This window comes from Eleutherodactylus coqui, chromosome 5, assembly GCF_035609145.1.
Source record: "Eleutherodactylus coqui strain aEleCoq1 chromosome 5, aEleCoq1.hap1, whole genome shotgun sequence".
Classification (NCBI taxonomy): Eukaryota; Metazoa; Chordata; class Amphibia; order Anura; family Eleutherodactylidae; genus Eleutherodactylus; species Eleutherodactylus coqui.
Window position 1 is genome coordinate 7714712 of NC_089841.1, and position 26098 is coordinate 7740809.

Below are 26098 nucleotides of genomic sequence, written 5' to 3' on the forward strand. Positions count from 1 at the left end.
AATCCACGCTTTTTGTTTTGTGATATGTTTCCTTCTTGTCTTGCGTTTCTTAAACCCAAGCGCACCACGGTCTTAGTGTTGGGTTTTTGTCCTTCTCCTAATGACACACAAAAAACAGTTGTGATAGAAATGCATGAAATTCATGACTTTTTTTTTTACTCAAATTTCCACAGAATGGCTCTGTGTGTAGGAAATTTAGGACTGTTAAATATTTCCTACATTGTAGTCTGAAAATATAGTAAATCACAATTTCATTTTAATCTTCACAGAAAATCGCTCAGAGGAACACTTCATGCTATCTGTAAATGAAAAAGTAGAAGATGAAAATATTCCTCAGCTCTCTACAGGAGATAACATCATTACCCTTGATGTACATCCAGGACTTCACAGTACAGATCTGTCCTATAATCCCCCAAATCAGGAAGAACCTTCTCCCCATCATTCACAGATTGTTGTCCCAAGTACAGGTCTGACGGGGGGTGAACAGATCACCAAAAACTCAGGTCTTATTACACACACGAGAATTCACACAAGGGAGAAACCGTATGCCTGTTCAGAATGTGGGAAGTGCTTCACAGGTAAATCAAGTCTTCTAATACATGTAAGAATTCACACAGGAGAAAAGCCGTATTCATGTTCACTATGTGGGAAATGCTTTACAGATAAGTCAAGTCTTGTTAGACATGAGAGAATTCACACAGGAGAGAAGCCGTATTCATGTTCAGAATGTGGGAAATGTTTTACAAATAAATCCCATGTTGTTAAACATGAACGAAGCCACAGAGGAGAGAAGCCATTTTCATGTTCGCAATGTAGCAGGTGCTTCACAGATAAATCACATCTTATTAAACATGAGCGAATTCACACAGGAGAGAAGCCTTTTTCATGTTCATTATGTGGGAAGTCTTTTTCAGATAAATCAAGTCTCATTACACATGAAAGAAGTCACACAGGAGAGAAGCCATATTCATGTTCAGAATGTGGGAAATGCTTTATAAATAAATCAAATCTGGTTACACATGAGAGAAGTCATAGAGGGGAGAAACCGTATTCATGTTCAGAATGTGGGAAGTGCTTTACTAATAAATCAAATCTTGTTACACATGAGAGAAGCCACACAGGAGAGAAGCCGTATTCATGTTCAGAGTGTGGGAAGTGCTTTACAAATAAATCAAATCTTGTTACACATGAAAGAAGTCACACAGGAGAAAAACCATATTCATGTTCAGAATGTGCGAAGTGCTTTACTACTAAAGCAAGACTTGGGGATCATCAGAGAAGTCACGCGGGGGAGAAGTTATTGTAATGTTTTACATTCGGAAAATGGAATGGAAACTCAACAGAGATGTCACACAGAGAAGAAAACATTTTTGTTTAAAATATAAAAAATGTTCTAAGAGCAAAAAAATACAATAAAGAATTAACACATTAGTTATTCATAGATGTTATAGTCAATACATGTTTATTTTTGGTGAAAATAGCCTGTATCTGCAAAATGCCCAAATTTATATTTTCCTGAGGTCCTCTATAAATGGGAGATATGGAAGAAAAGTATTGTGAATATATCAGGCCTGTTTCACACGGGTGACAAAGTCGCGCGATTTTCCCGCAATGCTATAGTGCTACAAATCGCATGTATGTGAAGCCCATGCTTTCCTATGGGTTCCTTCACATTTTCATTGCGAGTCAAAAACCTTGCGGGTTTAGCAATATGCCCGCCACTTGCGAGGTTTTGTATCCCATGTTTCTCTTTGGAGCCTCTGTTGAATCGCATGAAAATGCATTTTTCGTGTGGTGCCATGCAACTTTGACAGTAGGAAATCCTATTGTCAAAGCCCTAAACTAAGCCCTAGCTGCACAAAAAACACACGACATAGTAAAATAGTATGTTAGGCTGAAGGGAGACAATGTCCATCTAGTTTGTTGAATGGCTGTGATTGGCTGAGCACCATGTGCTCAACCAATTAGAGCCAGCGCTCAATGAACCAATCACAGACAGTGCTTCCTGGCGGCGGGGAGTTTCGAATCCCTGGCCAGAAGAGATACTGAAGACCAGTGCCAGGAATCTGGGAGAAGATGGAGCGGAGCCGGACAGCGCTTCTTAGGTAATGTATGTGTGTTTTGTTGTTTTTTTTTCTGCAGCTAGGGCTTATTTTCAAGGCAGGGCTTATATTTCAAGTACCCAACCCCTTGAAAATCTGGGAGTTTGTAGCAACACGTGCAACTTTGTAGCATCCCAAAATCGCTGCGATATTGCACAGACACCCGATGCGATATCGCTGCAATTTTCTCGTGGCGATAACGTGATGCCAGCGTGAGACAGGCCGAAGACTAGTACTACATGGCAACATTTCACCACTGTGTAGTTCTAGGACCTTGCACTTTCATTGAAATAAACAAGGGCAGCAGTGCCAGGTGCCACAACCACAAGTCGCAAAAAATCCAACTCTGTAGATGTTAGTGCCCCCATCGCTGCAGCATCCTGCAACTCACGCCATTATCTCACTAACGTCAGTGCGAGTGCAATGTCACAGGGCTACACAGTGAGCTTTGGTCGTGCAACCCAAAATCCAAAAGAAGTTGCTGTGAAGTGACTAATAGACATACACCTTTTCATTAAAATGTGTACTAAGAACCACATTCTCTCTTGGTGAAGTAGCACCTATGAAATATTGAAATTATACCTCCCTCATATGAATCTGGAATGATAAAGGCCTTACTAGGGTTCATAACCTCCTGGTCAGTGGTGAAGCCCAGCAGTTTTCGATCAAGAACACCAAATTCCCTCTACAGAAGTCCTAAAGTACTTCTAAGGGGGTGCAGCTATAATGTTATTTCTTTATGGTGTGATATTTGGGTAATGGTGCCTTCTAATATAGATCTGTGGGTGGTCTGCTCTTCCTGTAATCTCTGGTCGGTTACCGGGCAGAGAGCAGATTAAATGGGCTTCAGTTGGGCTTCCGCTGTAGAATGCGGTCTGGACCCGACTAGCACCAAAGCTCCCTTGGGGCATAGAATAGGCAATGCCCCAACTACATTTTGTTTTGGAATGGTCACATCCAAGGGGTCCTCTGACTATCAGCTTGTAGCAGCTGGTACCTGGCTTTAATCTGTAAATTACTAAATGGCATTCGTGAACTTTTACTGTGAGTATCCAGATTGTGATATATGGTAACAAGGGCAGTTCCGCTAAAGAACTTGCAACTTCAGTTACAGTATCTCAGCAAGAGGATTGTTTGTTCAGAAGACCGCAGCGAACACAACCCTGCTGTTATTACTGCGGACCTATAATCATTGCACAGACTAAGAATCTTGTACAACCAGACAGAAAATCAAAGTTGTTAATAGACCGTTCAAGTTTTCGCAAAGATGATATCTGACGACTATTCCGACTCAGAGAACGTTCCCACAGCCCTCGGCCTCCCATGATGTCCCGAGCATAGTTTAGAGATACTAGCCCCAACATAGCAGCATGCCAGTGGCCACAAAGGCCTCCCAGGTGGATGGGGAGTCACCTCGCACCACACCCCAATCAGCGATTCCCTCTTCATACTAGTGATTTAGATACTTAATAATCTTTACTTCTATCTTGCCAACATATTCAGCAGCACTTTATAAATCAGAGGCAGACAAAGTCCGACCTCACATACAGTATTAGACTTTTACCTGTCGGTAAGGAGCCACCTCACAATTCAAAGCAAGGCAGCAACTGTGTGAATCCACTGTTCCAATTTTGGAACACTGGCAGATAAAAGATGAAACTAATAATTTGAAGAATAGGGGTGAGGGCCCTGCTCACAAAGCTCATAGTCTGCGAAGAGGTAGGGGTGATTCAAAACATAGCAGCATTTTTTCTGTACAGTGGTGCAGCCATCTTTTCCTAAATAGGGTAGTATACATAAAGCTGTATGAGCCACTCACCTGGCAGTATCTATATGTACACATAGGAAATGCCTTTGAGTGCATAGAGGTTTTGTGATACTGTTGTATGAAGGGGGTTAAGGATGGCTAAATGGAGAAGAGTTGGATTAGGTAATGTGATAGCTGTCCATAAAGAGATGTGTTTATGAGGCACATTTTAAACTGGGTAGTGGTGATTAATCCGATTGTCCAGGTTAGCACATTCTAGAGAAGTGGTGCAGCTCATGAAAAGTCTTGGACACAGAAGTGGGAGGTTAGGATTATGGGGATGTTAGTCTGAAATCATTAGCAGAACAGGGTACACAGGTAGTTTGAGAGGCAGAGAGGTACAGCCCTGAAGAGAGCTTAATCAATGAGTAGCGTTTCTGGTGCTAGGTTTGAAGCCGCAGGTGTAGCAACTATGCAGGTCCAGGGAGTAGTCAGTGGAGAGACACAGGTCGGTTTTAGGTAGTCTCAGGTTGCGGTACAAAGTAGTAGGCATGTATCATGGTTAGGAGGAAAGTCAGAGTTCGATATCATGTGGTCTCAGTTTGTAGAGAGGCAGGAGAGGAGCTGGACTAAGGCTGTGACACACAATAATCATGCAATGGAAGGAGGGATAAGGACAAATTTTCATAGCAAGTGCAATCAGGACCAGTACAGAGCTAAAACAGGAACTGGTAGGAAGGAGCTGGAACCAGGATAAGGCCCAGCAAGGTAGCTGTCTAGAAGGTTGGGTAGCTCAGCAAGAAGAGCTGCTGACTGGAGTACAGTAGGTTCGATCCCTGAGAGTAGCCCCCTCTTTCTAGGATGGCCTCCGGACATTCTAGTGGAGGTCTTTCCCGGTTACCTGCGATGGAACGACCCTGTGAGTCCGGGTTGTACCCTTTCCATTTCACAAGGCACTGTGAATTTGCATTCTCGAGTCCAAAATTTCATCCACCAAAAACTCTTCCTGCCCTTAGACCCTCACCGGTGGTGGAGGTGGGTGGCTTCTTCCCGAAAAGATGTCCTGAAAGGACATGAAAGACAAGATTTAAATGGAAAGCTACCTTGCTGATCCTCGTCGAGATTTGGAAGGGTCCAATAAATCTATGCCCAAACTTGGGAGAGGGTACTTTACCTTATCACCAACCTAGAAAGTAAGGGACGCTTGGCGGTGTCTGTCTGCCACTTTCTTATAGGCATCCTGGGCTTCTTCAATTTCCTCTGAATTTCAGCTAATGTCGTCGGTCTGATTGACAGTGGAATAAAGACAGGATGTATACCGTAGTTAGCATAAAATGGGCACTGGGTGGTTGAGCTGTGTTGGGCATTGTTGTAGGTAAACTCTGTTGTTGATAAATAATCCACCCAATCGTCCTGGAGATGGGAGATAAAGCAGCGGAGATACTGCTCCAGAATCTGTTTTGTTTTCTCGGTCTGGCTGTTAGACTATGAATGAAAGGCAGGGGAGAGATTCACAGTAGTTCCCAGGGTCATGCAGAAGTGTCTCCAGAACTTTGAGGTGAACTGGACCCCTCTGTCAAAGACCATATCATCAGGTATTTCATGTAGCCGGAAAACTTCCCGGATCATCAACACCAATGCATGCTCGGCAGTCCACAACAACAAGAATGGTGGTCATTCCTTTTGAGGGGGGCAGATCTACTATAAAGTCCACAGATATAGATCCCCATGGCGTGGATGGGACCGGAAGAGATTGTAGGAATCCTAGAGGGCATGCTCTTGGCGTCTTTTTCTGAGCACATACTTTGCAAGAGGTGACATACCTCTTCACATCCCTCCTGCAGTTAGGCCATCAGAAGGAAGGAAGTAGGAGTTCCAAAGTCTTTGTGACCCCAAAGTAACCGGCAAGCTTGGAATCATGGACTAGTTTAAGGATTTCGATTCGACCAGCCTCGGGAACATATAGTTGGTGTTCTCGCCTCCAATGTCCATTTTTGAGAAAGCTTCACATCCTTAGAAGGACGACTCAGGAAGGGTTCATTTTCAAATGCTCCCTTAAACTTTCTTAGAAGGTCTTCAGAGTGCATGATACCCCCAAAGAATTTGGGGTACAGAATTGTGTACTCTGTGTTTGACCCCTGTTTAAGCTCCAAAAATATCCTGTACAAGGCATCTGCCTTGCCATTTCGGGAACCAGGGTCGTAAGATATGATAAAATTGAACCTGGTGAAATACAGTGCCCATTGTGCTTGTCTTGCAGGTAACCTCTTGCCAGCACGGAGAAATTCTAAGTTCTTATGGTCAGTAAGAACCATTACTAGATGATAGGCGCCTTCTAAGAAGTGAAAGCCACCATTTTTCAACATTTGGTGAAAGCCACCTTGATGGCTAGAATCTCCTTGTTGCCAACGTTACAGTTTTTCTCCGTGGCTGATAAGGTGTAGGATAGATATTGCACAAGGATGCAGTTACATCTCATCTCCAACTCATTGCCACAGGATAGCTTTAACTGTGAAGTCGGAGGTGTTCACCTCAACAACAAAAGGCAATTCTGGTCTTGGGTGGACCAGTACTAGTGCTGAAGTGAACAGTCTTTAGGTTCTCCAAAACAATTTGTGCATCTGGGGACCAGGAACATGTGTGTGCTTTCTTTATGAGGGACATGCTGGCTTTCATTTACAGAAAATAAATTTTCCCTCAAAAATTCCAGCTTATGTACATCTGTCATACCCCATACATACCCCACAAACCCCTGAAGTGGCTGTCCTACAGAGCACTCACAGCAACACTTGTCCTGTCCCACCTGTCTATGTGCCATCCATGGACATAGAAGGTGCCTTCTGTGAGAGAGACCCTGTGTCTCCCCGTCTCTCTCCTAAGCCTAGAGCTTAGTCTGATGTCAGCTGGTGTCTTATTGGCTGATAGTCAGCTTCAAACTTACTGGTACAGAGCTCAAGGGTGGGAAAGCTTTTACACAAGTCCTTATGCAGGAGGGGGAGGAGTACAGAAAGCGCGGGAACTGGAAGAGGTGATAAAAGGAAGAGGAAGTGAGCAGTTAGAGAAGTCGTAGTCAGGCGTTGGAGGAGAGAGGTCGTGTTGGAGAGGAGGAGGCACACGCTCTAGAGAGAAAGCCTTTCCAAGGTAGAGCGTGATTCCATTCTGCTTCCCTGGTGATCTACAGCAGACCGGAGAAAGATCTCTCTTAGGTCGGTTTTCTATCAAAACAGTGAGTCTGAAAACTACTTGGTGAACTCAAAACCTGGATTAGTTCAACTTTCACTTCACACTCTGCTGATTCTACACTTGAATCAGTTCACTCATCCTTGCAGAACCACAAGTGGAGAATTGTCTTGTCTAAATCAAGTTCAGTCCAGTGTCAGTGAAATAGTAAAGGAAAGGAGAGAGCGTTAAAGTCTGCTCCTATACAACTAAATAGTACTGCATCCTACATGTTCAGCCTGCATACTGCTGTATATTCCTGTAATTGCTATCAAGAACTGTATTGCAGATTTTACACTGTTCAACTGTTTTCAAAACTTCTGCTTAGTAAATCTGTGCACTCCCAGTTTACTATTACAAGCTACCGGACTGATCTCATTTATTTCTTCGGCATTACATCCCGAGAATTCCGGTTGGAGTGCTGGCATCACCGTGACAAAAACGAGCCTTCCTGTAAGCTTACGATAGTACGTTCCCTGGGTCACTGCACAACCCCCGAGCATAGCACCTTTGGCACCACTATCTAGAGAGACCATAGAGTGACCTGTGACAACCCTTCTGCAACCCTCGTGGTCTCCCTCATTTTGGCGCGCTTAGCCCAGCGGTTGCACCCCAGCGGCCTCAGTTGCTATGGATATAGCAGTACTCAGTCTGGCAGTTTGTAGCTGGTTGTGACACAGCTAGACACCTGTCTGGAGACTCTAATAAATGACACCTCACAAATGTCCACATACATAGCTGGCGGTGCATATTGACCAGAAACATTGAAGCATAGTCCTTCACCACTATCTTCACAGTCTTTTCAGAGGGTTCAACTCCGCCGTGAAGCTAATGCAACTTACATGATACAGCGACGAGCCACGATTTCACCTCAGCGAGCAGCTGAAGTCTGTACATCTCGTGCAGCAGATATGTGAAAGCAACAAGCATACATGTCTCCTCAGCGAGCTGCTGAAGCTCATAAATCACATGCAGTGCACGGAAATATTTTGACCAACTCCAAGCCCTTTCACTATATTATATTAGTAAGAGGCTCACTGCATCACCAGAAGCACTGGTACTAGTAATGTCATATCAATAATGACCAGCATCAGTCTGCATTTTTGTTACTATAGATATTTTTGAAGTTATTATTGTCTGTTTCTCAGTTTCAATTAATGTGATTCATCATTTGTAGGTGTTTTGTATCCTTCATCAATCTGATACAATTATTTAAAGGGGTTGTCCCGCGCCGAAACGGGGTTTTTTTTTTTCAATAGCCCCCCCGTTCGGCACGAGACAAACCCGATGCAGGGGTTAAAAAAACAAACCGTCCAGTACTTACCCAAATCCCCGCGCTCCCGCGACTTCTTACTTACCTTAGTAAGATGGCCGCCGGGATCTTCACCCACGATGCACCGCGGGTCTTCTCCCATGGTGCACCGTGGGCTCTGTGCGCTCCATTGCCTATTCCAGCCTCCTGATTGGCTGGAATCGGCACACGTGACGGGGCGGAGCTACGAGGACCAGCTCTCCGGCACGAGCGGCCCCATTCGGAAGGGAGAAGACCGGACTGCGCAAGCGCGTCTAATCGGGCGATTAGACGCTGAAATTAGACGGCACCATGGAGACGGGGACGCTAGCAACGGAGCAGGTAAGTGAATAACTTCTGTTTGGCTCATAATTAATGCACGATGTACATTACAAAGTGCATTAATATGGCCATACAGAAGTGTATACCCCTGTGAGAGATATCCTATATGTATTTTCTGTATTTTTGTCAACTGTGAAGATGCTATGTTGTGTTTCCGGTCTGGGCCTCTGGGGGAAGGGAACATCACCCCCCCCCCCCCATCTCCACAAGAATTTAGGGAGCAGTGCCTATTGTTCCAATGCTGGTCAAACCGGTTCTAGCTGGCAGGGACTTATCTAGGAATGTTTGTCTTGGACAGCAGAGAGGAGAAACAGGATGTTCTTCTCATGAGACCAAATTCAAGAATGAACTGAGCGTGCTCACGGAAGTTCCTCCCAGATGGATGACATCACAAGCTACCTCACAAATACCTCCCTCTGAGGACAACCAATCAGCACGCTAAATAATGTAACTGTATACTTCCTGTGTTGAAACTTATTTAAGTTTTACCCGCGCTTAATAAAGCGAGAGACTCTTTTGGGAACACATGATGTAGCCGTGTGGTCTTTGAAAGGCTCTCCAGGCCTGCACATATTATCTTAATTTGGAACGCACAGTATATCTGAGATAGCGAATTTTGCGCTAACACCCCCACTTGCTTTCGCGGGACAACCCCTTTAATGATAATGAGATGTGAGACATTCACAATAGATCTGGGTGCCAGTGCAGAGCTACGGCTCGCTCTACATCAGGTAGGAACATATATGGGATTTCTAACCAGTGTAGAAGAGGTTCATTCTTAAGACATCCAGAAACGGGGAGGGTTAAATCGTACATCTCTGTGGGGTTTATGTTATTTTTTACCATCCACACATATTGTGGACCGATTCCTACAAACATGGTGAATGTGGGTGGCAATACGGTCCATTTACATATACTCATAGAGCATTGCAAAAGATATGGCTCATATACAACTGTGCCCTGTCCGCATGCTGAACCATCCAATGTTTTCTCACAGTTTACATCATTATGTGTATAATTTCTACTATCAGTCGTGGACTCTTGAAACCTGGGTAGCCAATACTGATATGGGTATATAGGTGGCCCAAAAATGACCGGCAGAACTACATACATGCACAAAAGGTCAGAACTCTTTATTGTAAAGTATATCAGTTGCCCCATGTAGTAGGTCTTTCGGCATTTCACTTTGTGGACTGGGAGCTATCCAAACATCATTGGGTATAACATGTTCAAAAATATTTCTCCACAGACGCTCATTATTGGTCATTAAGTTAGACTGAGCCTCATCCTATTCATGAAGTATATATATATACACATTCTGTAGTGTTAATAAATCTCCTAATAGCAGCAAGCAAGTTAAATTGTGCAGCAAAGCTAAAATGAAATATTTTCAATAAATCCTCATCATAGGCCAATCACAGAATAGACTATTAGATACAAGGTCACTTTTTATTGATACTTGATTAACCCATTAAGGACCAGGCGCGGTAAATATACGGCGCCTTGTTCTGGGCTTAAAACCCCGCCAATAGTAAAATCACGGCAGCACTTTAAGCCTCCTGTTTCTGCAATCAATAAGAGCCAGGACCGGTTGTCAGCTGTAAGTAATAGCTGATAACCCGGAGGAGAAGGCCTGATTGGCTGATTGGCTGGAATCGGCACACGTGACGGGGCGGAGCTACGAGGACCAGCTCTCCGGCATGAGCGGCTGCATTCACCAGGGAGAAGACCGGACTGTGCAAGCGCGTCTAAAAACGCCAGAAGACAGTGAATTTAGACGGATCCATGGCGACGGGGACGCTAGCAACGGAGCAGGTAAGTGAATAACTTCTGTATGGCCAATATTTAATGCACGATGTATATTACAAAGTGCATTAATATGGCCATACAGAAGTGTATAACCCCACTTGCTTTCGCGGGACAACCCCTTTAAGGTACAAAACAGCCTGGTCCTTAAGGGGTTAAAAAACGCAAACAGGGCTGACAAACAGACGTGCATAAACAAAAACATCTCGGAGGACCCTATATTGGATCGCTAATTTTCCAGATGACACAGTGTGTACCCCACAACTGAAGATACAGATGTGAAAGTACCAAGGGGCCACAATGGAAAGAGAATAATATCACTGATGGTATTAAGGGTCCCTTCTGACTTAAGGGGTCAGAATTAATAGAGTACAGCGCCAAACTGTCCGAGATATAGAGTGACAGCAGGTGGGGGTATATGAACTCTCAACACCAGAAACACACATGTACCTGGTGGATGTAAGTCCGGTATCGATGCACTCCCTATTACCAAGCAGATATAGGGGTTCCCTAAAAGAACCACAGTTCCCACATTACGTGTGTTGCACTAGTTTGCGTGACTTCGTCATTGAGGGTAACTTTATGTTGTCTGTTAGCGTATCAGTTAATACATTCTTTAGAACGTCTCAACGCGTTTCCCTGTCAATATTCAAGACGGTTCCAACCAATGTGCTGTGATGTTTGGGAAGGATTCCCTATAGACGGACAATAAGCTGGATACACATCCGAACCATTAGAATCTAAATGTAGCATGAATCTCAGGGATAACGTCTTCGTTATGTTTATTGACAGGGTAGAGTATTGGCACCATGTGGATGTGGTTCAATGTTATATATTCATCCACTAGGGTGCAGAAAGCTGGCCAATTACAACTTAGTTTGAACCTTTGCATGATGGAACGCATTACGATCATGCTGCGTATCAAAGATTTAGGAGCTACAGCGACAGGTTCTCAGAGTAATGGACCTAGAGGTAGACTCACTAGTCAAGTCAAACTCTGGTTCAGAGAGACTGAAGAATTCTGGATTGTGGTGCTATCTCTAGCTTATGCCTGCTGCAGGGACTAAAACACAGACAATTCCCTCCGGCAGTGTCAGTAGCTGGTTTGTGATATCACAAGTAGCTGGTATGATATGCTGAGCCAATAGGCTAATCTGAATAGGCAAAGTCTCCTGTCTAAGATACAAAGTTGCTGAGATGCCAAAACAAAAGCTAAATCAATAGATCAATACTGCAATAAAGCCCGTGGCCCTGATGCATATATTGTATTTCAGCTGCACTTCAGTAGCGGTAAGCGATTCCAGCGACCTCATTGGTTGTTGGGTACACACACCCCTTTGGAGATCTGCACGAGTGCTACTTCACGAGACCCGCGGGGGTTTCAGGTTTAGGGTTAGCTTTAGCGTTAGGTTTAGGGTTAGGGTTGGGGTCAGTTGCCGACCCTCCTACGGCCCTGCTGCTGCTTATTTAATGGGCCGGCCACTCCTGCAGATCTCCAGAGGGGGGGTGTACCCAACAACCAATCAGGTCGCTGAAATCGCTCACCGCTACTGAAGTGCGGCTGAAATACCAAATATGCGGCCCTGATGATGGACCACAGGATATGAGCTCTGTGGTGTCAGTCACGCTTTATATAGTTCCCCAAGATCCTCCTTAAAAGTGGATACCGGTCAACACAGCCAATAGGAAAAAGCATAGGTGGAGCCAACATTATGGTAAGTGCCTCCCTGTCTGGCTGTGATCCCATTTAATATATATCGTCCCCATCACTCCGATCATTTGTGGGGGAGTCCGATCGTGCAAACTCATATATAGTACCAGTCCAAACAGTAGTCCGTCCCTCACTTGACTCAGGATCCAGCGCGCATGTCATCTGAGGCGCAACTGTCCGACACTCTTCTTCATTGATAGTGTTCTGATGTTAGGCTAGAGAAGGTGACATATCACTAGAGTGGGGTGTAGCCAAAACACTCACAGAGGCGCATGATGAGCCATGTGACAGAAGGAATCATAGGCCAAAACTAACTGTTGAGGGAAGAATATAGATGCCTCCACTGGGCCTGCAGAGTTACTGCCTGAGCCACATCGGCTCCCGTCTGCGATACGTGATTTTTCATTACCTCCATATCAATGGAATTCAGTAATCCCACTGCAGTACCTACTCCTCCCAGTAGGGTATCATACCATTCCCTTTGAACCCTGTTACACTTATATAATATAGGGACTGAGATATTGAAGTGTATCACTGCTCTCTGCGAATTAGTGGACACCTTCTTGCAGGTGGCAGGAATTCTTATCAGTATCTACTGCAGACATTTTTGTCATCAGTATTAAGAACTGAGCAGCATTGTAATAGTATGGGAATGGGGGGGGGGGGGGGGGTGGTACGGTTGTGTAGCAATACAACACACCAAAGTGTGTAGATCCCTCTTAGACTAATAGTGGTATTTCACACATTATGCAAGCAGTGACTAATGGCTTGCTTATAGCCATTTTTAGGCCACTACTATGTATTACTCATAACAGCCTCGTGTGTTTGATCTAACTTGCACTAAAACATGGGGACTTGTGATACTTTTAGGTCAGTTCCATCTATCTGAGTGTATCCTCTTCTGTGCTCCCAGGGACCAATGTCTTCCCTATAAATAGGTCTTATTCATGGGAAAGTGACACTGTAAGATATTCCTGTTGTGTTAGCTGCACACATCCAATTCCAGGATATCGCATACATAATTTAAGGGAACCCCCTCTCTCAGATGTTTTAACTAACACTCCTCCCGGTGTCAATGCATCTCCTTCCTTTGTTTCCATTATTATAGGGATGACCATTACACTTATTTTACAAAGAATATAATGACATGATTACTCTCCTGCCCCGGTCACTCTCTTGCACTGACTACCATGGATCCAGTTTGTTTTCCCTTCAAGCTTCACTGAAGTGGCTGTTATCAGCAGAAGCACCCCGCATATTGTGGTTCCAGAGATTTTCTCACATGTCTTTTAACCCCTTGAGTGGCGGGTTTCCTACCACCCTGTCGTGCCCACCAGGGCAGGTTATTTAAAATGGTCTAATCATTGAATTTCAACTAATTTTGCACTTGCGTCTCAAGAGCCATAACTTTTTCATTTTTCCATTGACATGGCCATATAAGGGCTTGTTTTTTGCGGGACAAGTTGTGATTTTTTAAACAGGGGGGAGGAAAAAAAGAAATGGGGAAAAAAGAAAAAAGGGGCCATGTCATTAAGGGGTTAAATAATGTATTAACTTCCTTCTCTGGGTCATTACGACGCACATGGATACCACATGTGTGATTGTATTTTTGATTTTTTTACAAAGTAAAGGGAGACAAGTGTTTTTTTTAATTTTTTTAATAATTTTTTTACTTTTTTTTTTTTTTGTCCCTTTAGGGGACTTTCACAGGGACCCATCAGGACCCCTGATCACATTCCGGGGGTCCGATGGTGACAGCCCTTTACATGCTGCAGTGACAACCCTTTACATGCTGCAGTCACATAGACTGCAGCATGTAAAGGGTTAACACAGCAGAGATCGGAGGTTTTCTCTGATCTCTGCTGTAAGAGCAGGTACCTAGCTGTCCTCTGACAGCTAACAACCAGCTCTCCCTGCCACAGAGACCATCGGCTTGCTTCTGACAAGCCGATGGTCTCTATGGCAACCTGTAAACAAAGCAGGAGATTGCTGACATATCGGCAATATCTTCTGCTGGTTTTTCAAAGCCCTTGCTTTGTTCTCTGTGGGTCTGTGCAGGCAGAGCACACTGTCACAGCTTGTGGCATTGTGCTCTGCAGCTCCCATAGTGATACATAGCCCGGAAATCTTCCGGGCTATGTTGCTATGAGCAGTGGAGCTCGTCCCGGAAATTTTCCGGGCGTGCCACTCAAGGGGTTAAACCCCCCAGTCTCCCGAGAGTGCGTTTCATGCAGAGTCAGGATCTGGAAGGGAAGCAAATACTTGTTTATACACCAGATTTAAATGTGTTTGCAGGGCCTGGAGGCAGCTGGGAAGGGTATCATGCTGCATCTGTAACCCCTGCGGAAAGTGCAGACCTGTCCTAGGAGCTGATCCAAAGAGGATCTCAAGGGGAGACAATCCTGTCCTATTGGGCATGTACCTGACCGAAAACAATGCCAGGAGAAGGCCCTCAGTCCATGGCTCTCCTGACTTAGCCATTGCTTTCTGTATTTTAAGTTTGAGAGTTCAATACATCCTCTACCTTTCCACTGCTTTGTAGGTGGTAGGGAGGGTGAAAAGCCTGTTGTGTTCCTAAAGATTCCATCATTTCCTTTATGATCTCCCTTGTAAAGTGGGAACCTGTCACTTTATATTGTCACTGGAACCTCATAGTAACATAGTATGTAAGGCTGAATGAAGACAATGTCCATCTAGTCCAGCCTGTTTTATCCTTCTGTGTTTTTGATCCAGAGGAAGGCAAAAACCCCAAGAGGCAGAAGCCAATTAGCCCTTTTGGGGAAAAATTCCTTCCCGACTCCCTAATGGCAATCAGACTGTTCCCTGGACCAACCCCTAATAGTTCCTACCTGCCTGTATACCTGGATTAACAATTAACCTAAGATTTATAACCTGTAATATCCTTCTTCTCCAGAAAGACATCAAGTCCCCTTTTAAACTCCTCTATGGATCCTGCCATCACCACGTCCTCAGGCAGAGAGTTCCACAGTCTCACTGCTCTTACAGTAAAGAACCCCCTTCTATGTTGGTGATGAAACCTGCTTTCCTCTAGACGTAGCGGATGCCCTCTCATTACCGTTGCAGTCCTGGGTATAAACAGATCCTGGCAGAGATCCTTGTATTGTCCCCTCATGTATTTATACATAGTTATTTGGTCCCCCCTTAGCCGTCTTTTTTCCGGGGTGAATAATCGCAGTTTTGATGCCTCTCCGGATATTCCAGTCCTCTCATTCCCTGCATTAGTTTAGTTGCCCTTCTTTGAACCCCCTCCAGCACTGTAACATCTTTCCTGAGTGCCGGTGTCCAGAACTGTACGCAGTATTCCATGTGAGGCCTGACAAGTGCCTTATATAGTGGGAGGATAATGTTCTCGCCCCTCGCCCCTATACCTCTTTTAATGCACCCCAAGACTTTATTAGCTTTTGTAGCAGCTGACTGGCATTGGTTACTCCAGTTTAGTCTACAGTCCACTAGTACCCCCAGGTCTTTTCCCTAGCTGTACCCCATTTAGTGTATATTGGTGACATCCATTTCTCCTGCCCATGTGCATAGTCTTACATTTATCCACATTGAACTTCATTTCCCATTTTCTCCCCGATCTCCCGACTTATCTCGGTCCGTTTGTAGCCGCACATTGTCCTCCGTTGCATTGATTATATTGTTTAATTTTGTGTCATCTGCAAATATTGATATTTTGCTGTGCAGCCCCTCTATCAGGTCATTAATAAATATATTGAACAGAATGGGGCCTAATACTGAACCCTGTGGCACCCCGCTAGCGACTGTGGTCCAAGCAGCAAATTACCTAATTCAACAATTTTTTTGGCTGTTATGCCTTGACCCACCCAGGAATGTCAACGCAGATAAGGGCATACTGATTTATGCCAGTATTTGGAAACAGTACGTAGTCAATTTTCAACCTTTGAAAGGGGTAGAGCGGCCTAGGTGTGTGCCCTTGTGCTGTCTTCACCACTTTCCCTTTGTTATGTAAAGCACAGGTCATACACGGTTCGGTATACCTGACTGTGACCAGGCTGAATCCAGGGGCAATGTTGGGACACAAGGTTACACATATCAGTATTTGACTGATGGGTTTCTCCATGTCCACATTGAGTAGAGGGCACATAAACGGGGGTCTCTTCCTCTCTGACCGGTGTCCGTCTGGCTTGCCCCTGCCCTCGTCCAGCTCTCCATTTCAGACTGTGTAACCTGATTCTGAAGAGACTTCAGCAGATCGAAGCTCACTGGAGGGGCCGGGATTACAGCTTGCACGTTGACCTGCCCTTCTGCCCCAGGTCTTACCACTGGCCTTGGCAGGAATGTCCGTGCATGCATTTCCTTTTGCTTCTAGGCTGTCCTCCTTGGTAAGTGCTTTTACCTTTATTGGCCATAGTTGTGTAGGTAACATAAGAGCTTCCATGAGTTGTTTCACTGTCTAGACATTCTTTAGTGAAGAAAGCTCTTGCCTTCCGTATTGGACCATAGTCGTTTGCTATTCCAAAAGCATACCTGGAATTTGAGTATATGTGTGCTGTCTTACCCTCTGCCGCTCTACACACTTCGGTCAGGGCCTTCACTTCCGCCTCCTGTGCTGACGGATGAGGTGGAAGTGGTTCTGCTTTTGTTACCTCATTCTCCCTGACCACGGACAAGACTCACAACACCGACCTACACTGCACCGCTCTTGGCAGTATCCTGTTGTAATCAGGCAAAACCTGTTGTGCTGGTCCACCTGTATACAACATTAACCCTTTGTTAGTGTGCCATTTCTGGGAAACGAGTGGTGGGGTACCCTTTCTTTTGATCAGCTGCAATTTTTCAAATAGAGCAGAGAGTGCTTAACAATGGTGGCACTGGAAAGTGCAGTCCAGCTCTGCGATCGAACGCGTCTGCGAGGCCCCATCGAAATCAATGGGAGCATTATACCGCGGTGTTTAGAATGCTGCGGTAAAAATCGTATGCATGAGAGCGGCCTGAGTATTATATATAAAGAGCCTAAAATGAGCAAGATTATGTTCCACAACTCGCAAGTGGTTGAGGCTTTTGATGGAGAGGCGGCTGGTTCCAGGGCCACTTGCCAGACCCAAGTGTGTGGGATAGCCTCATAACCTCAGACTGGACTACGGACGTGCCTACTAAGCTTGTCTTTTGTGAACAAAAAGTTTTCATTGGTGCCATTTTGGGGTACATAAGAATTTTTTCATCACTCTTTGTCTTTTGGGAGGTCCATTAAACAACCCCCCCCCCCCCAGTAATTTGGGATTTTATTTTTATGATGTTCAACATACATAATACATATTTGTTTTATTGTACAAGTCAATATGGAGGCGCAGATACCAAAGAAAGATTTACGGCTTGTATGTGACATTTTTTAAACTTTTTTTGCACTGAAATTCCACAACTTAAACAGCATATTAGTGGGCGGGGTTTAACGAGCCCCATTCTGTCAAAGTAGATTCTTGGCAGCGGTAGTATTTTTCAATGCGCTATCAGTTGAGGATATGTCATCGACTGTCACCGCTGATTTCATTCATTGGACTGCAACAAGTAGAATCTGCAGCTATTTCCACACCATTATCACATGTGTAATTGTAGTGCAGATTCCCAGCATACCATGGGGCACCCAGAAGTCGCAGAAATCTTTTTCTGGCAGGCGGGGTATAACTAGTACAGGCTGTTGCTAGGTGAATGTCTGCGGAACTCTTCTGAGGCGGTATGCCAGCCAACATTGTTGGGGAAGGTTGCATTCTGCTCTAGTTATTTTTCTCTTTTCATCAATTTGTTCCGTTTTTCGCCTATTTTGTGATGGTGGATTCGTGCCAACAACGTGCAGCTGTAAAATGTTGTTTCCTTTTCCACTGCTCAAAGCGCTCATAAAGAAAGGTGCATGGGGCGAGATTGGGTGAATACGGAGGATGGGGCGAGGGCGTCATGCCGTTTTTGGTCAAAAATTGCTTAGCACTCAGCGCTGTGCGGGCAGGTGCGTTGTCACGATGGTGTGTACCCCATAAGAAGGGTTCAGCAGACAGTCACCAAGGAAGAGAAGTCTACACTAGTAACGACCTGCCCACCAGAAGAGTCCGGTCTCTTTTGGATACCCCCTCATAAATTTCACATTGTGTCTGAAAGTAGCCTAATAGAAGGTAGGCTCTTCTCCCTCACGGAGGCGTTTTTGTACAGCTTTTAGTTCTGCCTTTTCAGGGCTGCACTAAACGCTGTGAAACGCCCCTATTCATTTCAATCGGGCTGCTCACACAAGCGTCAAAAAGCAGGGACTTCATTGCTGCGCTTTGACAGCGATGCATGTTTTATCTTTGGCCGTTTTCAGCTGAGCGTCACCCATTGAAATGAATGGGCAGCGGTTTCAGTGCTGCTGAAAACGTGGCATAACTTGGTACCACGTTTTTGACAGCGCTAAGACACAAGCACTAGCTACACTACCTAAAAAAAAATCAATACTCCTCCAGCAGGTACCATCCGGGTCCCTCCTACTGTACTTCGGAGCTCTGAGCAGGCGTCCCTGCACTTGGCATCGCCAACGGAGCATCTTTTGCTAGTGACGGGGTTTAAAGACCCCGCCTCCAGCAAGAGATTGCTCTGATTGGTTCATCAAGTGCTGGCTCAGCCAATCACAGCCAGTGCTTGATGAACCAATCACAGCCATTCAATGAATGGCTGTGATTGGTACATCCAGCGCTGGCTGTGATTGGCTGAGTCTGCGAGCTCAGCCAATCAGAGCAATGTCTTGCTGGAGGAGGGGTCTTCAGACCCCATCACTAGCAAAAGATGCACTGCCGTCGATGACGAGTGCACGGAAGCCTGCTTGGAGCTGCGGAGGACAGTGAGAGTGACCCCGACGGCGCCTGCTAGAGGAGTATTGATTTTTTCTTTCTGCTTCCTTGGCTGTGTTTTCAGCAGTGCTGAAAATGCAGCCAAAATATTGTAAAAAGTTATTGACAGCATTGCTGAAACCGCAGTAAGTGCAGCATTGAAAACGCCGGTGTGAGGGCGGCCTGAGGATGTAGTCAGGTAGTGCTGATGCACCAGCAGTACAGCACTCATAACGTCACCTGCTCTGCCAAGGCCTAGTCCCCCACAAGCCTTTACTCCTGGCTGCAGTGAACAAAGACCTCACTGACACAAAGACATGTGACCACTGGAGCAGTCACATGTCCCGCTGTCAGGCTGCTGCACCAGCAGAGGACCAGAACCTGCAGCAGGGGAGCGGATGAGCCGAACATGGCTGCTATCGTATCGGTACATCACACTGAGCAGTTTGTTTTCCTGGAAAACCACATTAAAATCAAATACTGCAGTTTTCACACGTGTTAAACTCTGGATTCTCCTGCCGTGTGGGTGGATTGTAAAATACACGGAAAAGAAGCAAGGTACACGGTAACAGTTTTGCTTCACGACTTTGAAAAGTTCTTCTTTTTCTTCATGGATCCCAATCCCAGTTGATGCCACGTCGATATAATTTGGGCATTTGGCAGATTCAGGTTAATTCCACTCCAAAGACAAAGTCTTGTATTGGCTGCAATGTCTGTGAACGGCCTGTTCCATTAAAATGTTCCAAATTCCAGACACAAATGGAATTGTTTCTTCATACAAATTCAATTTTCTTGCAAAACATCAAACGGCTTCTCTTTTGTGTGAGTTCTCCTATGTCGAATGAGACTAGATATATTTGTAAAGCACACCCAACATACTGAACATGAGTATGGTTTCTCTCCTGTGTGAATTCTCTGATGACCCCTAAGTCTGACTTTAGTAATAAAGCACTTTCCACATTCTGAACATGGATATGGCTTCTCTCCTGTGTGGATTCTTTCATGCGCTATCAGATTTGACTTACATGGAAAACATTTCCCACATTCTAAACACGAATATAACTTCACCCCTGTGTGACGTCTTTCATGCGCAACCAAATTTGAGCTTTGTGCAAAAGATTTCCCACATTCTGAACATGAATACGGCTTCTCCCCTGTGTGACTTCTCTCATGTGTAACAAGAGATGATTTTCGTGTAAAACATTTCCCGCATTCTAAACATGAAAAAGGCTTCTCTCCTGTGTGACATGTCTCATGTGTAAGCAGATTTGCTTTACGCGCAAAAGATTTGCCACATTGTAAACATGAAAATGGCTTCTCTCCTGTGTGAATTCTCTTATGTGTAACAAGTTCTGACCGACTTGTGAAACATTTCCCACATTCTGAACATGAATACGGTTTCTCCCCTGTGTGAATTCGCTCATGTCTAACAAGACTTGATTTATCTTTAAAGCATTTCCCACACAATGAACATGAATATGGCTTCTCTCCGGTGTGAATTCTCTCATGTTTAACGAGACTTAATTTACTTGTAAAACATTTTCCGCATTCTGAACATGAATGCGGTTTCTCTCCTGTGTGTATTCTTTCATGCATTACTAGACTTGATTTATCTGTAAAACATTTCCTACATTCTGAACATGAATACGGTTTCTCTCCTGTGTGAATTCTCTCATGTATAACAAGATGCGATTTAGCTGTAAAGCATTTCCCACATTCTGAGCAACAGTACGGCTTCTCTCTTGTGTGAATTCTTCTGTATGTCAGAACACCTGACCTTTTTGTGAACGGTTTACGTTGTAACCTTTTGCCCCCTTCCAGACTTGTACTTGGGGTAACTATCTGTGACTGGTCAGGAGAAGGTTCCTCCTGATTAGAAGGATTACAGGACAGATCTGTACTGAGAAGTCCTGGATGAACATCAAGAGTAATGAGGTTTTCTCCTGAAGTGAGCTGCAGGTTATCTTCATCTTCTACTTCATCGTTAACTAATACCACAATGTTTCTCTCAGAGCAATTTTCTGTTAGGATAAAAAAAAGAATTTAATAGATTAAAAAAAGCCGAAGCTACAAATGGTTCAAGAAGAGAAGAGTGAAATGCTGTTCCTTTTGAATTCATTCCTGGCTCTGGCTGAAAAAAAAAATGCAAAAAGAATCCACAGTGAAATCCGCACCACTTACGATTATGGATACAGGAGAGAATTCTGCACTGCCACCACCTGCAGAAGAGCGGTGTTTTGCCGAGATGAAATCCCTTAGTGACCGGCGTATTTTGTGAACAAGGATCCAGGAAGGATTGAGCATACCTCGCTGACAGCCAAATGTTTTGTAGAACTTTGATTACATTTTTGGGCAGGAGATGAAAAAGTATCCAGAAATTCGTCTATCGTTCCTGGGTTTTGGTATTATGTCGCTCATCATTCAGTTAAAGGGGTTGTCTCGCGGCAGCAAGTGGGGTATACACTTCTGTATGGCCATATTAATGCACTTTGTAATGTACATCGTGCATTAATTATGAGCCATACAGAAGTTATTCACTTACCTGTTCCGTTGCTGGCGTCCTCGTCTCCATGGTGCCGTCTAATTTCAGCGTCTAATCGCCCGATTAGACACGCTTGCGCAGTCCGGTCTTCTCCCTTCCGAATGGGGCCGCTCGTGCCGGAGAGCTGCTCCTTGTAGCTCCGCCCCGTCACGTGTGCCGATTCCAGCCAATCAGGAGGCTGGAATCGGCAATGGACCGCACAGAGCCCACGGTGCACCATGGGAGAAGACCCGCGGTGCATCGTGGGTGAAGATCCCGGCGGCCATCTTACTAAGGAAAGGAAGAAGTCGCGGGAGCGCAGGGATTCGGGTAAGTACTGGACGTTTTTTTTTTTTACCCCTGCATCGGGTTTGTCTCGCGCCGAACGGGGGGCTATTGAAAAAAAAAAACCCGTTTCGGCGCGGGACAACCCCTTTAAAATAACCCAACACCATTCTTATCTGATCAGATTACTGCGACGCCAGGGTTAGAGATGTTTTTATTTACTACTTTTGCACAATAAAAACACATTTTTTAACAAGTAACAGTTGCCCCATTCTAAGACCCCGAGCAATTTTTGTTTTTCTGGATACCGAGCTTTGTGAATACTTGTTTTTTAATGGGAAGAGCTGTAGTTTTTATTGGTACCAGTTTGAGCTGCATGTGACTTTTGGATTTTATTACTTTTTTGGAAGGCAAATAAAAGGAAAATAGCTATTCTAGAGTTACGTTTTAAAATGACTTTTTGGCGACAAACAACAAAATATTTTCAGTCTGGGTTGGTATAAACGCAGTAATACCTATTATATGTTGATTTTTCACATTTTTGATTCTGCTGAGAAAGGGATTGAACTGACAGGATCTGAGGTTTCTTCTCGCTTGGCAGTTAGAGCAGGAGCCTGACTGTCCGTAGTCAGCCAAGCCACCACCTTGAGGAGTATTGTGTTAACAACGGGGTTAAGTACCAAACTAGGGAAATATTGCAAAATGAGATTCTCAGAGCACAATTGTTACCAATCCCTAAAAGAAGGAAGAATGGGAAGCATTTAAAGAGACCCGGATGGATGAACACAGAACTTGTACACATGTTAAAGAGGAGGAAAAATATGTTTATCAAATGGAAAGAGGGGGAAATATCTAAAGAAGAATATAATGGGGTCTGCAGAAACTGTAGGGCAAGTGTCAGAAAAGCTAAAGCTGATAATGAATGGAGGCTTGTAACAGAGGTCAAAAGCAATAAAAAAGGATTTTATTTTTTTGGAGGGGGGGAGGGGGGTTGTTAAAACCAATAGAAAAGTCAAAGACGCTATAGGATGTTTACAGGATGGAAATGGTGAATTGGTTAAGGATGATGTTGAGAAATACATAATTTTAAACTACTATTTTGTATCTGTTTTCTCTTAGAAAGTAGATGTAACATCAGCTGATCTTCCCTGTGAAACAATTGTAAGTTATGGGAAAACAATTTCAAGAAACCTCCAAATCCACGCTCTATATCCATTATTACATACCTGCGGTGACAGGAATCAACTCCTCCACCTCACTCTTACACAGGCGATCGGCCATCATCAGCTCTTCTTCTACCTCCACTTTAATGATCGTCAGATCTTCCTCCTGATTTGTCATATGTTATAATTCAGTACAACACAATGGAGGAAGTGAAATGTAACAGTCCACCGAGATCTATGACTGCAGGACCCCCTATATAGATGTACTAAACGGCTCAGGGCCACCTACCTGCTGGTTCTCCGGGACATCGGGGTCTTCCTCTGGACAGTCCTGTGGATACAAACAGGGTCGTCTCTCCGGGGGATTTCTCCTACTGGCCCCATCTGTGGAGACACACAGTGATGGAATACATGAGCTTCTGTATATCTACACTGCGTGCACAAAATCTTCACACCCCCTCACTTTCTTACATTTTGTCATGTTGTGGCCTTGTGTCCCCATCATTCTGCACTCAGTGCCCCAAAGTGACGAAGGACAACAGAATGAGAGAAAACTTTGTAAAGCTTTTTAAAAATAAAAAACTAACATTGTGCATTGACATAAGTATTCATGCCCTTTGGTATGACACCGGACATTTAGCCCCGGCGCTCTCCCATTGCTTTTGCTCATCTTTGCCATGACGGATTGCCTTTTAAGGCGTGCCTGTGGCATGGCCTGATAGAATGCCCGTCAGATGGTAGTATAATGCAGGTGTTATTGCATTATACTGTATGAGCGATCAAATGACCGCAAGTTCAAGTGCCCCGTGGAGGCAAAAGAAAAAGCAAAAATGATATAAAAAATTTTGAGCAGAAAAAATAAAAGAAAGTTAAAAAAAAACACCTTTTCTCATATTTATAATAAAGAAATTAAAAGGAACCCCCTAAAAACATATTTAATATCACAGTCTCCGTAAAGGCCCAATCTATAAAAGCTACATGTCATTTATCATATATAACAAACCGAGGATCTGGGAATCCATGCACCCCGCCGCGTACGTTTCACCCTTAGCTTCGTTCAGGGGGTCCTCGGTAACGGGGTAACACTCTATCATGTGCGTGACATTGAGCTTGGATGTGCCTACTGTAGGTCAGTATGAGTAGGATTGTCTTTGGGACCTTCTCATATGTGACCTTGCTGATGGTTTCCCTTGTATTGATGCTGCGTTTCCTTCATCTTCTGTTATTTTAATGCTTTTCTTATATGTGTAATCCTCAATAGACACATTTTATGCTGATCTCTGCAGTCCTGCCGTGGACATTTATGTTTGGGTTTGTTATATCGGTTGACGTATGGGACTGACAGTATTGGTGGGACTATAGTTGTCTTCATATAGCATTCACGATATTTATCATAAATGTCATCAGGCAGAAAGAATCCACCACACCAAAACTAAGCTTTTTAATTCAACTTGTTTCCAAGTAAAAATAATGGAATACAAAGCGATCAAAAAGTCATATGGACTCCACAATGGTACCAATAGAAGCCACAGGACGTCCTGCAAAAAGACAAGCTCTCACACAGACGGAAATGGCTGTGGACCCACTGGAGCAACCAACCGGTTTGGCTTTGGGCTACTCCCAGGGTGGATGGTAGCTGACCCCTGGTGGTCAGATGGGAAATTGAGTCCTTTGCTAGTAAAAGAGATGGGGGTACCCCTACCTATAAGCGGGGTAGGCGTCCTGATAAGAACGGCCCCACTGTCTTCCTCTCAGGCCTCGCTATGCCTAACGGGACACAGGAGGGAAGTACAGGACTGACAGCAGACATCCGTGTGAAGATATGATTATGGACAGGAGATCTCTACTGAATGATTGAGGCAGGATCACACCAGGATAACATGCAAAGTAAGCGAGCAGTAAACATACAAGACAAAGAGCAGACTGGGAAGACAGGAGTAGGGAGGCTATGCAGCATGACAGAGCCAATCACACAAACATGATAAGGTGCAGAGACAGGGAGGCAACCAAGAAATGGAATACAGATACAGGTCAGACAGAAAGGACAGAGATAGGAAGGCAGTGCTGGAAGATAGAGCCAAAACAGGGAGGAAGCAAAGGCAGGATAAGCATAATCAACCCCTTAATGACCGCCGTCACAAAACGTAATGGGGTCAATGGTCGCATGGTAAACTGAAGGCAATATGGAAGCAGAAGAGAGAAACAAAGGCAGCGCTCCAAACTATAAGAAAAATTACCTCAGCACCATCGGCTCCTAAATCGAGAAATTTAGGAGCGCAAATGAAGTTTTTAGGCGCCAAATTTAAATACATAAACAAACAATGCTATAAGAAGAAAGGCTTAATGTGTGCAGCTGCTGCATCTCGCTTCTCCAACCCTCTCTAGAAAAATAACCACATATGGGATTGACAGATGACTTCACCCTAGAATACTAAAAGAAGCAGCGGAGGTAATGGCTGAACCACTCGCCATAATCTGTGAAAATTCCTGGAGAACAGGAGAAGTCCCAGAAGATTGGAAAAGGCAAATGTTGTCCCTATCTTCAAGAAAGGGAAGAAGGTGGATCCAGGAAACTACAGGCCTGTGAGCCTGACTTCTATATCGGGAAAGAGCTTTGAACAAATTATTAAACAGCATGTATGCAAGTACTTGGATGAGAATGGAGTAATTGACCAGAGCCAGCATGGGTTTGTAACAAACAAGTCATGCCAGACTAATCTAATTTCCTTCTGATAGTATCACTGACTGGGTTGATCAGGAAAATGCGGTGGATATATTATATCTTGACTTTAGTAAAGCATGTGACAAAGTAACTCATAGCATACTAATTGAAAAAATGACCAAATCTGGGATTGACAAGGCAACTGTTAGGTGGATTCACAACTGGCTGAGTGATCGTACTCAAAGAGTGGTCATAAATGGCTGCACATCCAAGTGGAAGAATGCATCAAGTGGGGAACCACAAGGCTCTGTCCTGGGCCCAGTGTTGGTCAACATTGTTATAAATGATCTGGAGGAAGGAATTGATGGGGAACTGATCAAATTGACAACAGAAAGCTAGGAGGGATAGCTAACACTAGG

The 26098-nt window shown here is 44.4% G+C and overlaps 4 protein-coding genes across 8 annotated transcripts in view; 2 read left to right on the forward strand and 2 right to left on the reverse strand.

The window, feature by feature from the left end:
• LOC136627277 (oocyte zinc finger protein XlCOF22-like) overlaps positions 1 to 1443 on the forward strand; it is a 105846-nt gene extending 104403 nt beyond the window's left edge. For all 4 annotated transcript variants that reach the window (XM_066602255.1, XM_066602252.1, XM_066602253.1 and 1 more), the window contains exon 9: positions 270 to 1443. In XM_066602255.1, coding sequence (XP_066458352.1) covers positions 270 to 1306 — 1037 coding nt within the window. In that variant the 3' untranslated portion in view covers positions 1307 to 1443. The remainder of the gene's footprint in view (positions 1 to 269) is intronic.
• Positions 1 to 26098, reverse strand: part of LOC136628679 (uncharacterized) — a 256103-nt gene that overhangs the window by 216168 nt on the left and 13837 nt on the right. The window lies entirely within an intron of this gene.
• The window catches only part of LOC136627280 (oocyte zinc finger protein XlCOF22-like), a 357854-nt gene that overhangs the window by 31255 nt on the left and 300501 nt on the right, over positions 1 to 26098 (forward strand). The gene's annotated exons all lie outside the window — the stretch shown is intronic.
• LOC136627294 (zinc finger protein 300-like) lies at positions 18947 to 23398 on the reverse strand. 2 transcript variants are annotated; one of them, XM_066602282.1, is made up of 3 exons: positions 23307 to 23398; positions 23081 to 23183; positions 18947 to 21069 (listed from the first exon to the last, which is right to left on the reverse strand). In XM_066602282.1, exons 2-3 carry the CDS (start codon positions 23136 to 23138, stop codon positions 19832 to 19834), a joined length of 1296 nt encoding a protein of 431 aa, XP_066458379.1. In that variant the 5' UTR covers positions 23139 to 23183; positions 23307 to 23398; the 3' UTR covers positions 18947 to 19831. The 2 variants fall into 2 exon arrangements, with proteins under 2 accessions (XP_066458379.1, XP_066458378.1); XM_066602281.1 differs by lacking the exon at positions 23307 to 23398 and having other exon boundaries at positions 23081 to 23195.

Bases quoted from the DNA above. Each gene is read 5' to 3' on its own strand.
- LOC136627294 (XM_066602281.1), bottom strand. From the start codon at position 23,195: ATGACAAATCAGGAGGAAGATCTGACGATCATTAAAGTGGAGGTAGAA. The intron at 21,070-23,080 runs GTATGTAATAAT...TTATCCTAACAG, and splicing joins GTTGATTCCTGTCACCGCAG to AAAATTGCTCTGAGAGAAAC.